Genomic DNA, 18,138 nt, shown 5'->3' with positions numbered 1-18,138 from the left:
CCAGAAGCATTGAAACCATATTCTGTCAGAATGCCTTATGTTTTATAAACATATCATATATTTTTGCTGTAAAATCTTCCCATAGAAATCAAGACTCGAGCTGTCAAAGGAATTTAATGAAATAAATTCTAAAATGTAGTAGACTAGAATTGTTCTCGACCAGAAAGTTAATATGTCACCATTATAATAATAATAATAATAATAATAATACATTTTATTTATAGGTGCCTTTTACAGCACTCAAGGTCACATTACAAGGCACTTTACAAAACAGGGAAAAAAAGCTATTTACCAAAAAGCTCACTAAAATGGATGGTGAATATAACATGAATATTGACTGGCTGAGGTTGTATCTTGTATTCTTTAAATTGTATCTTTAATGAACAATAGTTCATAATCAACAAATTTCAAATAAATTAATTCTTTGTATTTATTAGGGCCCAAGCACTGACAAGAGCTGACAGACAGATTGAAATTGTATGGATTATTATCATGATTTTTCAGGCAAATTAATTGGCTTTTTGAGGGCTTTAACTCCTTAAAACTATGAAATGGACTGAAATATGAACTAGTTCAGAATTATGAACGTGAACTATTCATGTTTACTTGTATGAACTGAACTTTGAACTTGTTCATGAGAGTAGTGAACTTGCACAACACTGCCACTAGATGACAGTGGATACCGGAATTAGCGAATAAATACTATTTGTAAAGCTAATTTAGATGAGCATAAAAGCAAACCAGCAGTTCCGGTAATTACTTTCAAAATAATCTTATTAAAAATAAAAATTTCCCCCTCATCACATCGACAGGTGGGATTGACAGGTGTGCTCGGTTGGTATAGGATCCGTCTCAGTGACCGGAAACGAGAAGCTTGCTCTACTTTTACCGATAATATCTGGGTCAAAGTATTCGTGACATCACTTCTAACGTTAGCTGGCCGTTAGTCTGTTGGCACCGCGTCACGTTTAGCTCGGTTTGACGGTTGGTTTGGGGGGAAATGGGGCGAAAGAAGCGTGAAGCTGGTCACTTGGACAGAGGATTACCAGACACACCAGCGATGAGAAGACGATACAGTGAGAACACACACACACACACACTCACTCACTCACTCACTCTCTCTCTCTCTCTCTCTCTCTCTACACAGGTTTTTGAGCATCTGTGCTCATTTGCATTTAAAAACACAAATAACTATACCTGATAAACTATTGACTGTATTTAGACTAAATCTACTGTACTGGAGTCAGTGCTAAAGGCTGAACATATGAATAAAAGTCATAAATACTCATGTCCTGTTGGATCTCACTACGCCCAGAGCCCAGGAGACTTCTGACCAACAGGCATCATGAGGCGTTTCCAGAGGAGGCTGAAGAGCAGGAGGTGGTCGACCACCCGGTCAAACCATCCGATCAAGTGAGGGTGAGGGCAAGTTGACATTTCACTGCATATGTGAATTACCAACAAAATTTATAGAGTAGACAATAATAAGGCCAATGTAAACCATATTTAAGATCTGTGACTAAAAATAAGTAGCTGTCGAGCCCCTATCATCTTCCACATTCCAAATTCTGTGATACAGAGTCAACCTTGGGATGTTGTGGCCCCTGGGGGGTCAGCTTTTTTGCCTGGTTGGTAATCCAGCCTTGATAAGTGCAGCCTGAGGTCACTTAGTGTTAATGCAGCCAAACACTTACAAATATTATATGGGAGGATTTGCAAAATACTAGATTATTAATTTCAAAGGATTTACTAATGTTTCTTTTTGTCTATGTTTGAGTTTGTTTCTCCTTCTTCCCCCAATGCTCATCTTCTACACACAGACAAACATCAAGCCTGTCCAGTGCAAATCTGTGTTTCACTCGAGCCGCCCTACATATACTGGAAGCATGACCCCTGACCAAGAGCCTGTTAAACGTGGTGGAAGTGTAGTAAAAGATGAGGAGCAGAATTTGGCAGTGACCCCTGAAAGCGTCACGTCTTCCAGCTCGGGGACAGATGCAACGTTCAGCATGGATGAGGATGATGAGGAAGACTGTTACTCCTCTGCCTCCTCATCCTCCAGCAGCCTTCCCTCACCAGAGATCTTCAGGAGAGAAAACTATGGTATGTGTGTGTGTGTTTTTATTGATAGCATTCCCAAATTTGCAAGTTTATTCTGTACTAATGTTTTTCTTCTTTCCTCTTCACAGTGGATGCTTTGACTTCCCCTATGAAGGATGAGACACTGGATCTCCATCTTGATGTAAAAAACTCTACCTTGCTGGATGTGAGCCACGCCCAGAACATCCACATGCACGACCTCCCCAACATTTCCACCATCAGTAGTGAGTGAGAGAAAAAAACTCACAACATTTTGTTACAGATGCAGATCAGGGGGCAGATCCATCCATCATATTTATTTTCACTTTCTTTAATATTGCGATATTTGTGTGCATTTTGGGTCAGCTTGATTTAATTTAAGGGGGCTGTTGGCAGAGGTATGTGATCATCTGAGAGCTATTCTGGGATGGTAAAGTAATCTTTTAAAATGGAAAGCTTCATGCAACTTAGACCTTCTACAGGGTTAATAACCTCTATAAAAATCTTTAGGAAAAACTATAATTTTGCAAGGGGAAATTTGTTTAACAGCTCATAACAGAAAATGTGAATATGACCTTACTTGATGTCTGTGTGTGGGTATGTCTCTAAAACAGTCTTCTATTGTCTGATGAGGATTAAACCTCTGCTTGCAGATGCCTCCACAACTCTAGTGCAGACGAATCGTGAGATCAGGTACCTTGGTCAGATCATTTTATTTTCTGGAAAAGTCCCTGAGTGCTGACGAGGTTGATTTACATGATAAGTACTGTTTTTTTGTAACCATAGAGGCCCTGAAGCTGCGACCCAAATACAAACAGACTCATTTAAATCAGGTAACGTGTCTCATTTCATGCAGAAGGTTTACTGTTTGTTCACCAATCACAACACTCTCATAATGAGCCACATAATCTCAATGTGGTCATACACCAATGTAAATTCAATCTTGTTTGTTTCAATCCTCGATCGGGCAGAAACGTTCAAGCGGAAAACTCCAGTGAAAGTAAGAAAGTCTCCTTCAGAAGTAATTGGAAATATGATCACCGTTCATGTATTTTGCTCAAATCAAAAGTAACATGGATTGTGGTGAAGGTGAAACATAGTTTTGCTTCCTCAGCTCAGAAGACCTATTGTCTGCAAGAAGAAGGTGTCGTTCAAAACCCCCGTCGGGGGAGAAGTGAAACTCATATCAGTGGCCAGAACAACCTTTCCAAATACCAGTGAGTCAGCTCAAAGGCCCATCAAGGCCGAGCAGGTGAAGCCCCATGCAGAGGCGCCCGGAGTGTGTGAGATGAACTCTGAAGACGGCACGCCACAGCTGAGGGTGACGCTGAAAAGGCCCGTGAAGAGGATCCCGAAGAAAGCCAAGTTCTTTCACTTTGTCAGTGACGGTGACAGGGATCTGTTCTTTCAGAGGGCGAGAGAGAGGTGTGTCAAACTCAGGAGTATTACTTTGTTTTCCTCTCACGGCTGCTAAGAAGATAGACACAAAAATACTCATTGAAAAAACCATCACCTTTCTCCCATAAATTGGTCAGCGAGGCCTGTGAGTGAAGTTTCCTCGAGAAGAATGAGTTTCAAAACAACATGTATGAGACTTAATGTATAAAATGTAATTATAAAATCTGTATTATACAACTGTGTTATTTAAAGAGCTGCTTTGTGTCTGCCTACCATACAAACTGGGCCCCCATGTGCCTCTCTTTTTAAGGCCAAGAATATTAATACATAACCAGATATTATATTTATATCTGTTTATGAAAATGCACATATTTTTTCCACACAACCACTTTAAACCATTCCTATATGTTATGTGGTGCCATGTGACCACTAGATGTCAGACCTGTATCCTGTTAAATAACCATCTTTCTTTATTGTTCTGACAGTTTTTGTTTTATACAAAATATACGTCGTTTGTTATCTTTAAATGTATCTTGATTTATTATTTTGACCGTGTGCGCACAAGGCTTCTTTTGAACTGTTAATTTAAGGTGAATAAAGTTCAAATGTGAGTTTATTCTAGGTTATGATATTCTGGATTTGTGAGTCCTTTATCTTTGTGTGTAAGTTTACTCTTGGGCGTCAGAAAAAAAGTATTTAAGATGTGTTAAACGTAAATAAACATTGGATCCTCCTGTATTTGCTTTGTTTGCTGGTTCTTTATGAATGACCTCTCTCCCGATGTGGGGTGTTTCCTCGATCTTTGCAGCAGCACTTGTCTGATTTTCTGGAAATAAATTTCACGCCGTCACGATCCCCGACAAAACATCAACACAAGCGAATCCACGCACCACGTGGTAAAGCGGCCAAAAATACCGACCAATCGGCTATTTTGTAGTAATGTAACGTCAGCCAATGAGAAAAAAGGGTAGCTGGTTACCAAGCAGTCCTGTGACTAATGCCTGTCATATGACTGTGACATCCATGGAGGCAGTTTCAGGGAGCGAGCTTCGCTCTCGGGTTTGAAGAGAGAGGCTTTCTGCGCCGGGCGTTGTTTAAAAAAAGAAGACAAGATGCCCCCGACTCTCTTCCAGAAACTTTTCAACAAGAGAAACGCGTTTTCGTCGCCGCCGCCGAGATGCAGCAGAGAGGACCCCGCTTTCAGGTCAGCCACGTCCTGCTCGTGCTCAACCGTTCACTGACACTTTCGCCATCATGTGTGTGTGTGTGCGCAGCGTGTGTTTTGTTTCCGTGTGTCCTCGCTGACACGTTTAGTCCGCCGCCGCGTGTACAGGTGAACAGCTTGCGGGGCTTTGGTCGCAGCTTCACGAGGCAACGTGCGGGAGGACGTGTTGTGTCCTGTCGGTGGGGGTTAGCTAGCAGGCTAATGCTAAGCACCAGACGTTAGCGGGGCAGCTGCAACACGCCGCCGTCTCCTGGTGGGATGCCTGGCCGACGCTGTGTTTTTATCCACCACTTAGCGTGAAGTGTTGAAAATGAAACCGGCAATAGGTTGATAATAAACACGTCTTTCTCCCATTGGAGCCACAACTGGGGGGTGTTATGAGTGAGAAGTTGGAGAAGCTAGTGTTGTTGTCTTCCTCCTTTGTCCCCCCTCCTCTCCCCGGATCAGCTGAAACCTGGACGCTAACGAGATCAAGTCAGCCCCCCCCCCTCCCCCTTGTTAACTTGGTACAAGTGGCTTCCATCCCGACGGTGGTGTTACCCCACTGGGAGGACACTGTGTGCTCGGGTCTAGGCGCACATGTGATCGCTTCAGTCGGTCACTGATGACGGACAAGGTCCCGGGGGCGAATCCTCCTCCAGGCTCACTACACATGCTGCAGACCGGGGATGCACACAATGTAGACACACCGGTGGTTATTGCGCATAAAGCGACGGATGTGGGTGTTTTTGTGTGCACGTCTAGTTTACACCAGTGATGCACGAACCAAACGTGTCCGTTAGGAGACTGCTGCATTGGTGCAGACCAGACACACAGAGCCACGCTGGCTGGACGATATGGGCAATATTATAAAAAGCCATATCTGCCTATAGCGATGATAATTATGTGTTATTGTCAGTTTAAAGACAGATTAGACAGATTTCTGCCCCAGAGTGAAGGCTGTGGGTTTATATGTTCAGCGCAGATAATAACACAAATTTGAGTCGGATCAATTATGTGTTAAACTTGCTCTCTTTGGATTATATTGACATATATGCTCCTTTGTTATACTGCTTTCAATGAACGTTGTTCTGTAAAAACGATTGAAAACACGCAACATATCAGGTCTGTACTAATGTCCAATTCGACCTCTTTTAGTGGATGAGAGACACAGGAAGATGTGCTATTTTCTATCATGTTACAAAATACATTGTATTGTTGCATTAGGTAATTTTTTCATAATCATCTCTCTCTAGCACTGATATGATGTAAAGCAGCTTTTGCCAAATTATAGGATGCATATCATCATATTTTTGCATCCATAACAGAGGGTGCTACATGTATATGATGTCAAAACTTGTCTTGAACTGCATTTGAGTTGAGATGGAAGGTAAATCCATGCAGTTGAAGCATGACACAGGGTCATCAGAAGCAGTTTAAGTGCTTGTTATTGAAATACCCTAGGGTTAAATTCGACCTGACTGAGCAATGCATCACTGAGCTGGCTTGGAGGATGCTCTATACTCCCAGAGATGATTTGCAGTTTCCCTTTGTATATTCCGACACGTATATAGGGGGTAAGGTTCAGGTCAGGGGAAAAGTTATCCTATTGGTTTTAAATACCCTTGCATTGGAAAATGTTGCTCCGGTGTCGCCACCCACAGGGAATATACGCACCAGTATTGTACTGAAACCCACCTCCTTATGGTGCCACTTGCACTTTGGCCCGTGTCTGTGCCAGAGCACGTTCCCTGACCTTAAAGGTGCCCTGTGCCCACTGCCCAGTGATATAAATGTGTGTGTGGCTAGCTGGCTTCAAGCCTAGAGCAAACAGGCAGACAGCAGGCGTTTCGGTTAACTCAGTGGTCAGCTGCGCTCCTCATACCTCTGGCATGAGCTCCCCATTCATCAGGCATGAAGTGCCCTGGAGGGGGCAGAACTGCGAGGGGACAAAGGCAAGGGGAAGGAGAGACTGATGGAGAGGACACTTCCTGGTAGCAGGGAAAGGCTAAAACACAGATTTTGAGATGGTTTGGTATTCAGAATGAGGGGAAATAGCTGAGGAAGGGTTGGGGGAAAGAATTCAATATATAATTTGGAAAGTGAAGGATGAGAGAGGCAGAGTGGAAGAAAGGAATTATGGCCATGGATGAAGGGAGGGGAGTAAATTAAATAATCGTAGGGCAGCATTTTGATTTTCAAGAACTGAGCAGATAAACTTAGAGGATGGATATAAAAGAGGATTAGTTGTGATTGAAGACAATTGACAGCGAGGTGGAGATGAACACATTCACAATATTCTCTTATCTTCATGTGAGAAATAATGTTTTAAACCTGCAGCTTGACCTCCTGTTTTTGTATTTGTTTTCGCTCTGGAAAGCTTATGTAGGAGAGCAGGCATTTTGAGTGGATTTGGCTTGGTATGTTGTGGCAGTCCTTAGAACTAAAACTTTAAAGACACTCACTTAACATCTTTGGCAGGTTGATAAAAATAGAAAAGTAGCTGCGCACTGAAATCAGAACTCCCTTAAGCTTTTATTATATATATATTTTTTTTATATATGACAAAATGTAAGAAATACAAAATAGTTGTTTCTTAACATTCAAATATTGAGTTCTATCTCATACTGTATAAAACTCTCATTTATCTGACTATCTTACCTATCAAAAGCCTTGAAGATGACTAATTGAAATTGGAAAATAACTTTTTGTTGTTCTGCAACACGATCACCCTGCGCCCGAAGCCCTGTCCCAGTGCCCTCGAGAATACCACAGAGGGCAGCAGGTTGGCTGACCCTAGGAGGAAAGCCCAAAAAGCCTCTCCTGTTTCCCTGGCTGTGGCACCTGACTGGGGAACAGCATACTGTACATTACACTGAGAGCTCCTGGCACATCCTGTGGTCAGTTAGAGGACTGATCCTCAGCCATTAGCTTTGTCCTGCTCACCCACTCTCAGACTGTTGACCTCTCACTGCTGCCGGCTGAGGAAACTTCCTTCTTGACCTCGGTCACGTTCAGCCCAGAGTGTAAAATTGAGGTGTGCACAGAGACGATGGGATGGGTGGGGCACAACCTTTTTGTTCACACACATTATTTTTTAAGTCCTCAAAAACCAAATGAGATTTTAAAAAGTGAAAAGGTATTTTTTTTAGAAGGTATACACAAATGAGGTGATGCTGATATCTGAATATTAACACACTTTTCAGGAAAATGTTTGACTTCGATATTTATTCTAAACATTAATTGAACAATATCATGCCTGTCTTAATGAGAAATAACAGTAATAATTAAGCCTTTTTATAAGCCAGCGGTTAGAATTTTCTTTTGAACCTTGACTGCCGGAATAAAACTACAACCTTGTGTGAAATTTGAAATATAATATACATTTTCCCAGAATCCTCCTATTTGTGAAAATGCACAACATTGTACGTACATGTATGTTGCAGAAAAATATGTTACACCAGCAGATGTATTTATTCCCAGGGAGGCTACTTTCCTTGGTAGTCTGCAGAAGAAGTGGCTTCTCAGGTTCCTGATTGGCGTTCAGTGTACTTTCAGAACTCAGCGTGTCATGTGAGGCTTTCACCAATCTCAGGCTGTCATGTTTGGGGATTGATCACATGACAGGGAGAGAGTTATGTGTGTGTTTGCCTCACACTCATTTTAAATACATGATATATGAAAATCAATTCAGCAAAACAAATTAATAGATATTTTATAGCTTTGCATTGCAAAGCTTCTTTTTTCCATGTGTGTTTGTGACCTACAGGCCTGCCAGGGTTTCGTAAAGACAGCGGCTGTCACCAGGTTCCTATCAAGACTATTTAAAGTGGCCACTCTCAGGCTTCTCAGAACTGCAACTTTACTACGTAAAAGCCACGTACACATCTGAAACACACACCAGCATTTTGTTGAGCACTAGTATTCCTGCTTTACATCTAGTTGGGTCTCTGTGTCCTCATAAGATTGCAGGGACATCTGTGAAAAGGTTCAACACATTACACTGTAGGATAATTTTTTTTTAGGTGTTTTAGATGATGGATTATTGGTTTTAGATGATGGATTATTGGTTTGTAGGCCTTTCTTGATTTATAGTAAACTGATCTATGTCATATACTGACATATATGACCTAAATGACGAATGATAATACTGGCAATGAAATCAAGTTAAATGTTGATTCTGTTGTTTAGTGACTTTTTGGAACAGACTTTATTGGTTTGGTTTGTGATGAGTTTCCTCTCTCTCAGCTAATATGCTGATACGTGATACAAGGGCGGAGGGGCCTCATAAACAATTCAAAGAACCAGAGCAACACTGAAAGCAGACTGTTATACTACTCTGCAAGTGATGTGGACATTAACTTTGTGTCATTTTCAAATAGTTTTCAGTGGGAATTGATACAATATACTGTAAATTCAACTTCCAGTGGAGATTTAGTTCCCCTTCCTGCAGCGTCCAGTGTTAGTCTTGATAATAGTGTTTACTCTAGATCATACTGCATTGTTAGACTGCTCTCAAAAACAAATAGATCAATACATGATGTACTTGACTTTTAATATTTTCTTTAATTTCAACTATTTACCTGAGATTGAGACTTAGACTGTGTTTCTTTTACCTGTTGACTTATGGATTTCTTTCATGATGAGTTGTTGCTTCATCAAGTGATGTTTATGGGTTATCCTGACTTCTGCAGTGACATTTATACACACAGGGATTTTTGGAACATTTTGAAGAAACATGTAAGGCAAATTTTTCTAGATGGGCCATTTTATTTTACCAGACATATTTTATAGAAATGGCTTTTTTGTAGAACATTGCATTTTCCCACAGTTGTCTTAGAAGTGAGGATAATGCCTGATTTCAGATTTAGTTTTTGCACCAATCACATTGAATGCTCACAGACGACATTGTGATTAATACATCTGCTGTGATCCTGAAAGTAAAACCAAAAAGTTCAGACTGTCAAATCACCTTATTAGCCCAAGTTCAGTCTCTGAATGAGACGGGGAGAAATGAGAGGGAGGGGAGTCGGGGTGTTTTAAAACGGAGGCAGGACGTGCTGCTGACAGTTTAATCACTTTGTGTAAAAGCTGGGCAATTAATCACGGATGTCACATGACAGTTCTTAGCCCTCTTATTACTAAACGGAACGAAGAGAAATGTTCCTGTTTAATACTTGTTGCTCTAATTGCATTAAGGGAAATCTGCTTTTCACCCCAAAAGCTAAATTGACCATAGACCATGACTTCCACTTCGCTTCCACCCCTCCCTCCTGTTTAACTTGATGACTCGTTCATGTGATTCTGTGCAACAGAGTCATGCACTCATTACTCTTATCAGCCCCTTTGTGATCCTCCCTGTGTTGTAACACAGCACAGGAACAGCACTAGTGTGCACATAGTCACAAGTTGACACACACAAACCCACACAGGCGCGAACACAGTGTAAAAATCAAAATAAAGATGAAATTATGGGTTCTGTCTGTCATCTACAACCACAAATATTCCCTCTGACTCTAAAAATGATGACTGATTCCAGTCGAGTCCTTAGAGCCAACCAGCCGAACAGATTGTAGCTCTGGGTGCAGTCATGTCCATTGCCGCATCCTCACCCCAGTCAGCATCATGTGACTGCTGGAATGCAGAAGTCCTTTAATGCAACATGACCAGCATTGAAACTAGCAGCTATGCAGGTAGTCAGGTGCTTCCAGGCCATGTGGGCCTGCTCCTTGAGCAAGTCTCTCCCTTCTAGAGTGTAGCCATAGCTGAATAATTGTTAGTTCAAGGCGCAGCACGTATGTTAACATCACAAGACTGCATTGAGTCTCACCTTTCAATAAGTGGCCTCTCCAGTATCAAAGGTGTGGTCAATCTGTTGGGTGTTCATTTTCAGCACATGGTATAACACAGATACCCCAATCTCTAGTAGAAGTATTAAGGTGTGTAGTTCAAGATAAAAATCTGCACGTACAGTCTTTGATAATGTCAAAGACTTCTAAGAGATTACGTGTGAGTACTGAGAGACTGTTTCTCTCCAGTGATACATATCTAGTCATAGTTGTCTTACTCTGATTCATGGGAAAATAGCATCACAGCACAGAATGAGCAACAGATTTCAACAACATCATCCCCCATACATTTATATTACAACTCCATCACCAGCAACACAATCAAAGCTTTTTCTGGCCCCGATCCAGTGAAACACTAAAGATGTGTGCACACAAACTGACAACAGACAAGTTTAATTTAGGCCTGCTATCAAGTTAATTAGTTACAGCTGATACCCGGTGCTAGCAACGTGTTTGTTGGTTTTACCGACCAGATTAAAGCTCTGTACCAGGTAGACCTTGGAAGCTGCAGCTGGAACTACATATGGTTTTTGTTATTGATCATTAGTGTCGTAGCTTAGTAAACATGTACTGCTCCCACACTACATCTAGATTGTTGAGTGTTAACACATTTCATATCTGTCTGTCTCCAACACATTGATGTGTTCACAGGCCGTTAGTGAAGTCCTTACTACCCTAAGCTTCTTCAACCCTTTACAAGTTAAGTGTCTGAATGTATATAACCTATATAAACTTTGATGTACTTGATAATAGCTCAAATTTGCTTCGTGGCAGCATTGAACATCAGGTGCTGAAACGTTTGTTAAAAAAAGTGTGTCATAGTTGTAAGGCCAAGGTGCCGGAGCTAACGGAGACCTCTGTCACTCACAGCCGGAAGAACGTCACATAGCATGGACTGAGGGGATATTTATGTAGCTGTCTGTCAGCCTCCAACAAATACTAACATACACCCACACACACACACGAGGTCCAGTAGCAGTGGGGAGAGTACCAGATGTCTTCGAGGTCAGTAAGTAGGCTGATGTCAGTGTAGTCGCTGTAGTCAAGGAAATCGGATTGCTTTGTTGTGACCTTTCATAAGTATTCACTTTGGCCAGGAACGGCTATGACTCTCTGCTTCATTCAAGGTTGTACAGTTTGTATAACTGTCAGAATTTTTTATATATTATTATCTTATTATTTACTAATATCCAAAATATGTAGCCCCCATTGGTATGGAATTGGTATTCCCATTAACCAATTTCTGGAGTTTAATTTCCCTAAAGATAATTGAACTTTTTTTGAATGTCTACTTTCCAAGATAAATCAGTGAATGTTATTAAGGTGTCGTTTTGTGGCAGATATCGTCATTTTGTGGTGACAGTATTTTCAGTTCTCTCCACTAACCCACAGGTTACTTCTCTCCTTTCTAAAGACTTTAAGACTTTAATAACAAATCCATTCACTCTCCCTTTTTCTGTAAAGCAAGATTTAAAGAATAATACAAGTCTGGGAAGTTTCACTCAGAACAGTGTGACTTCTTTGAGTTATTTGTTTTCCTGCTCCTTCTTTGAAAAATGTCTTTAAGTGCCATGAATTGCACATTTGCACCTACAGAATGTGTTTTGAATGTATTGAGGAAAGAAAGACCGATGGAAGGACAAGAGGGACTACAAGGGAGAGCCGGACAAAAGAGCAGGATTTAGAAAAACAAACCACAAACAAATCCCCACTGTCACTCTCTCTCATCACAGTGCTATCTGGCAGTCCAGGGTCACTGCTGTCGCTGCCGCTGCACTGTCCGGCACACACAGCAGTGCTCCTGCGATCACCTGACAGTCTCATGTTGTTGTGTGAATTTAGTTCACTGCTATTCTTAGACCCTGCTTTGGCTAAGAGAGGAGAGGAGAGAGAGGAATAGGAAGAGAGGGAGAGGAGAGAGGAACAGAGAGGGCTGGGGAAAGACTGGCAGACTCGCAATGATGCCCAGGTAGGAACTGGTCATGTACCAGGCTTACATGCATCCAAGTGGGCATGGTGCTAGTTGAAAGGAGGTTTGAGAACAATGTGGGTGTTGTTGGTTCCTTTTTAATTTAGGCTAATTGTTGGCAACCTGCAGCAGTTTCCAGCTGGACGATGTGGCAGCTCGAAAGTATGTGCGTTGATGACCAAGATAGATTTTTTTCATTTGTGGGAGCTATGTTATGTAATGTGGATTAATTTATTTTGTGGTGAAGCATGCCTTTTTTGTTTTGGGACAATAACAAGAAACTGTTTGGCAAATCCATTTCATGTTTGGGTGGAGATTTGCCATTTGAAAAATCCTTTATCTCCGATCAGATATCGTTTGTTAAGTGAATCATTTCAAAAGACTTTAGACTGGGCTTGTTGTCGTCTTTAAATTCACGAGTGTGACCGAAACAAAACATCAGCTGATGCTTTCTGATCTGAGATCAACAGGTTGTCCGAGGGAATGAATACCTGCCTTGTGTGTGTGCATGTGAGAATGTTTGAGTCACTTTTGGTTAAGACAATCGAGGTCAAAGCATAACAAGTATGTAACAGTCATGAAGTCATGTGCCGCTTTTATGAATGACTCCCCTCTCTCCTGTGTCAACGCTGTGACTGTCACAAGCTCACTGATGGGATACTTCCTCCTTCGCTCTCACTCCGCCTTGTCTATTCTCTCAGATGCTTTTCTGTCTCTGTCAGATGCTTTCTGCCTGAGTTTCTGTTTTCTGTGACCTTTACTCTAATTATCTATGCTTAGCGTTGCTTTTGTCTCCATCCTCCAAGCCATCCACAGCTGCATTTTTTCTCATTCATCATACTTATTTTCTTGCATCGCACAAAGCTTTGGTTGTCTGTTATTTCACTCCCGCTGTTCTTGCGAGGCCGATTTGTTTTTGCTCATTAGAAATATCTTTGGTGCTTATAAATGTTCCTTGTATTTTGTTTCACTTCTTCCTTTCCTGTGGTTATTCCTTGCATCTCTGTTATGTTTAAAATAAAGGGAGCAGTGAGCTTGGAGTCAAATTATACAGATTGCCACTGGGCTGATCAACAACACCAAGACTTTGCCAGAAAGTGAACAAGATTTTGTCCATTACATTTATATTAGAAGGGCAAACGCTGTAAACCCTTTAAATCTTTGAAGCAAGCGAAGGTTAACTCAATACAATACCGAAAGGCAGTCGGTCCAATTGAAAAGAGGGATGTGTAATCTTATGCACAAGTGAATATTGAGCCATTCCCACACAATGCGATTTGAGCTCATTATGTAGGCCAGGCAGGCATTACGTCAACCATATAGCACATGGCTGGGTAAGAGGGTGGCTCTTCCCTCCAGAAGCAACCAAGGGAAAAATCGCAAGATATTTTTTCCTTCTTCTAAAGCAATTGAACATGAACTTCCATTACAGCTCAGTCTAAGCTAGTTACGTGATAGAAAGCTTTGTTCACTCCACCACTCATCTGTATTTCACAAGGTCCAGCAACATAAACAGTTACCATTGACAGACGAATTACTGCCGTATATACGTGTACTAAGATACCATAAATGTTCAGATTAGGAATGCAAACCCAGGTGGGATGATACATGTCGAGTGATGAGATAAGTCACCACAGCAGTGGAAGATGGCAGTCACAGTCAGGTCAGTGACGTGTCATCAAATAATTGCCTGTAGCCTGTTTGCACAGGATGAAAGTTGGTACATTCCAGCAGCAACATGTTTTGCATTGCCAGAACCATCTCTGACAATAGATGGGTCCGTTGGCCCTCCTACAGTAGGTACACTTAATTTAAGTAAGACAATAATTAAGATTTTGTATTGACTACACTGACTGATGTTTCATTTTAATAACAGCACAGATGTTTAAGGAAATTGAGAACATAAGACAGGAGCTACAGTACACACACACATACACACAGACACACACACACATGAACATACACACATAAAAACACACACATAGCCGTGTGGAAAAACTGTGCAGCAGTTGTTGACTGCCCACAAAACCTAATTTAAATTCAGATGGTGGTTTTGGTCCATATTGGTCGGCAGAATCTCTGGCAAGCAGAAAGAAACTGTGCTAAAGGAGTGAAAGCAGGAGATGTTTCTAATCAGAAAGGTTGAGGCAGCTCATAAGAAGTTCTTCTTGTATTTCCTCCTCTTATAGCCCTGTTTGAAAACGACCTTAGTTTGACAAGTTAACACTGTGGCTCATGCACATGATTCCCCTTCACATCCCCTCCCCCACTCCCTCCTCTCTTGCAAAACTGCATTGTTTTGTCTCCAAGAATGCTAGTCTTACTTTGACACCTGTCTTTTGTAAATAGTAGCTTGGATCCTTGGTACTAGACCTTCTCTCTCTTTCCGTTGTGTTCCCTGACTTATCAAGGCCCACTGACCAACAGCTGAAACGCTTCCTTTAAATGCCCTTTTGTTTGAATGTAAAAAGGATGTAACTGTTCCTTTTCCACTCATTTCAACCAACACACTTCCTATAAATTATTTTGTTTAGGGAGCCTCCCTGTTCCCCAATAAAAGGCTATATTTAAGCTTGCTTGTGTATATCTGCCCGACCCATCTATCGTTCCGATCAGACAGAAATCCTCCACCATCTTATCTGTGGGTCCAGTCCCCTGTCATCTCCTCCTTACTCAACCAGGGAAGGGACTGGGTTTCTCGTAAACCACAGGGGACTGCCAGAGTCCTGTGGTGACCTGCAAGTACACACAGTGAGTTGGATGCAGGGGAAGTTTTCCAACCAGTTCATTCACAATATTATTCGAGATGAATAAGATGAGCTGTATGAAACCACAGGTTACCTAGCAACAAGCATGGAGAGGAGGCCGGCAGTGAAAATGGCTTAAATATTACTTCACTGTTGTCCAGTATTTTGCTGCTACATACAATGTACCAGTATGAGAGTCTACAACGCTTTATTATCCTAAATCTCCAAGAACTGGAATACATTTGATCTCATTGTTTAAGGACTTGCGTCTTACTGGGAATAAATAGGAATATCATTATCAAGTCATAATCGAGTCAAATCGAATCACTCTAAATGCAGTAGTGGCAGAAAGGAAAGTATTAATGGCGAGTCTGCGGTTCTTTTTCCTTTTGTAGAGCTGCAGACTGGCTTTACTAGGTCACTGTCACATGTGTAACTGTGTGAATGTAAAGTACAGAGGAGCAAAATAATGTATATAGTAAGCACCGAAACACGTTTTCCTTATATTGATAAAGAAAAGGTCTAAATAGCAGGATGATTGTCTGCAGTGGCTACATGTTATGTGGGTACACTGTAAATCAGTACTTGACCTTTCCTGGCTGCTTTAGTGCCAGTTTCCTTCTCGTACGGCTTTTGGACCTATACTATTGAATTATATGTCTTAAATCACAAGCAGTTTTAATTTACAGTTATTTATTGTGATGGAGTATTTTCCCCATTAAAAAATCCTATGCAGGGTTTATTGAATAACTATAGTTTAACATATTGTCTCTAATAAATTGTTTTTCTCTCCCACCTTCCACCCTCTCTCCCTCTTTGTATCCCTCTGTCTGCTATCTATTCTTCCTCCCATCTAGCTGGCCACTTCCCCAGCTGGAGCCCAGTCAGATCAGGTTGATAGTGTACCAGGACTGTGAGAGGCGTGGCAGAAATGTCCTCTTCGACTCCAACGCCAAAAAGAGGAGCACGGAGGAAACTCCCATCACCGTAAGTCACATGTCTGCTGAGTGTTTGTGTGTGTGTCTGTGTGTTGTTTCTCTAGAATAGATTTGAAAAAAATGTAATACTAGGCTCCAGGTTTTGTTGTTATTGACAGTCTCAGCTTATTGCTTTAGGTATACCAAGTGTCCTTAATAGTACATACAATGTCAAATGTATTGCAGAGCCTGGTTAGATGATACAATAATTTTTCCTATTTTAATTTCAAATTTTCAATGCTCTAATAAAAACAGATTTGTCAAATCTTTCTCAGGTGGCATTTAAAAGGTGTGGAAGTCATTAATTTAATGTTATTTGACGAACCTTTGATTTTCAGGGCTGACAGTCAGTCAGAACAGATGAGCTAAGATAAGAGCAGAGAGACCGAGGCGAGCACAGGCGGAGAGATAGTCACACAGGCATGAGGTCCAACTGCAGTCATGTGACTGTCATGTTGTTCAGAGGACACAAGTTACACCTTATCCTGCAGGACGCCACATGGCACATTTCACTGAAGAGTTTGACCTAGGGAACAAAAGTGGAGGGCAGGGAATGTCAATGCACCAATCCTGTTTGTTAGCGTGATATTTTTGTTAATGAAATAGACTTTTGTTTTGGTGTTTACTTTCTTAATTAATAAATGGGAGGTAGTACATGGCAGAAGGGTGAAGGTCTCTGTCATTTAGATACAAATTTATGACATTTAGTACATCAAACGGTCATTTGATTTTGTGTGAGTGTCAGATCTCCTTGGAAGCTTTGATAAATTGCTAACACACCCATTGACACATGAGGATAAAAACACTGTTTACCACAGTGTTGCAATCTAATCAGGGTGTGTACAACAATAGCCATCAAACATGAGGTGTGTGTGCGTGTCCTCCATACAGCACCTGCCGGCTGACATTACCACCAAACGATGATACATAGTCACCCCTTGTCTTCTTTTAAATTTTTTAATAATACACCTGATAATTTCATTCCACTCCTGGGTGTTCCTCTCTAAGCCTGGGCGGTTTGTTCTGGTTCTCTTATCTCCAATAATAATAGCCTCAGTTGACAGCCCATGTGTAAGCGGCATTCTTTCATCCTCACATGACGGCAGCGTCACTCGCTGACAGTGTGCCTTTTTGCCTCTCTCTCATCTGTCTTCATCTAACTCTGGCATTGTCTGAATGTTTCCTCTCATTCTCTATCTACCGTTTCAAAATGTGCTCACTTCTTCGGTCGGTTTTTCTCTAACCCTTTTGTCTTTCTGTCTCCTAATTATGCCCATCGCTAATGTCCTGATTACTGTCCTCTGTCTCTATACATTTATCTGACAATCTTACTCTCTATAACATTATCTCTTATCTTCTATAAATCAGCCTCGATCTTTCTGTCTCTAAACCTGCCTGACTTTCAGTCCACCTACACACACAAGCCCACTTCATGCTGACAAACTGAATGTGACCCTGACATTGGAAATCCGGTGGTCTGCTTGCACAACTTTCTCATCTCATACACATGGATTTACTTAAGCGCTACTTTCAGAAAGGACTGGTGCCAGATATAGAACTGCAATAAGGAGAGTTATGCAGTTTGTAGGGGTGTTTGTGTGTGTCTGCATAGCGACATTTGTGAGCTCCCAAAATGCAGTAAGAGTAATAAGAGGAGTTAATGCCCTGCTGTGTGTGCGCGTGCGTGTGTGTGTTACCTAGTCCGATGCCAATATTCTTGGTGCATACTGCATTGTTAGGTCTTTGCCAGCTACCGTGTGACTTCTATCACATGATGGCTGTTTATTTTTTGTCAAGTAAGAGGAATTTATTTTGGAGAGATAACCAGCAGATACAAGAGAAACACAGAGGGTCAGAGAGAAGGCAGAATAGCGTAACAAGGATTTCATGTAGTGACAGCTTAGAGTGAAGAAAC

General features: G+C 41.4%; 1 protein-coding gene across 5 annotated transcripts in view; it reads left to right on the top strand.

Annotated features, from left to right (window-relative positions):
• The first annotated feature begins 4,489 nt into the window (after window positions 1-4,489).
• The window catches only part of fnip1 (folliculin interacting protein 1), a 36,110-nt gene continuing 22,461 nt past the window's right edge, over window positions 4,490-18,138 (top strand). For 2 of the 5 annotated variants that reach the window (XM_053442018.1, XM_053442016.1), the window contains exons 1-2: window positions 4,490-4,681; window positions 16,104-16,233. In XM_053442018.1, the coding sequence (XP_053297993.1) occupies window positions 4,590-4,681; window positions 16,104-16,233 (222 nt within the window). In that variant the 5' untranslated portion in view covers window positions 4,490-4,589. Of the gene's footprint in view, window positions 4,682-12,405; window positions 12,500-15,115; window positions 15,251-16,103; window positions 16,234-18,138 lie in introns of those variants that run through there. The other 3 variants (XM_053442020.1, XM_053442019.1, XM_053442017.1) reach the window with 3 other exon arrangements.

This window comes from Pleuronectes platessa, chromosome 15 (genome assembly GCF_947347685.1).
Source record: "Pleuronectes platessa chromosome 15, fPlePla1.1, whole genome shotgun sequence".
Lineage (NCBI taxonomy): Eukaryota > Metazoa > Chordata > Actinopteri > Pleuronectiformes > Pleuronectidae > Pleuronectes > Pleuronectes platessa.
Note: the sequence above shows the minus strand (reverse complement) of the source record. Positions and strands in the feature narration are given on the sequence as shown.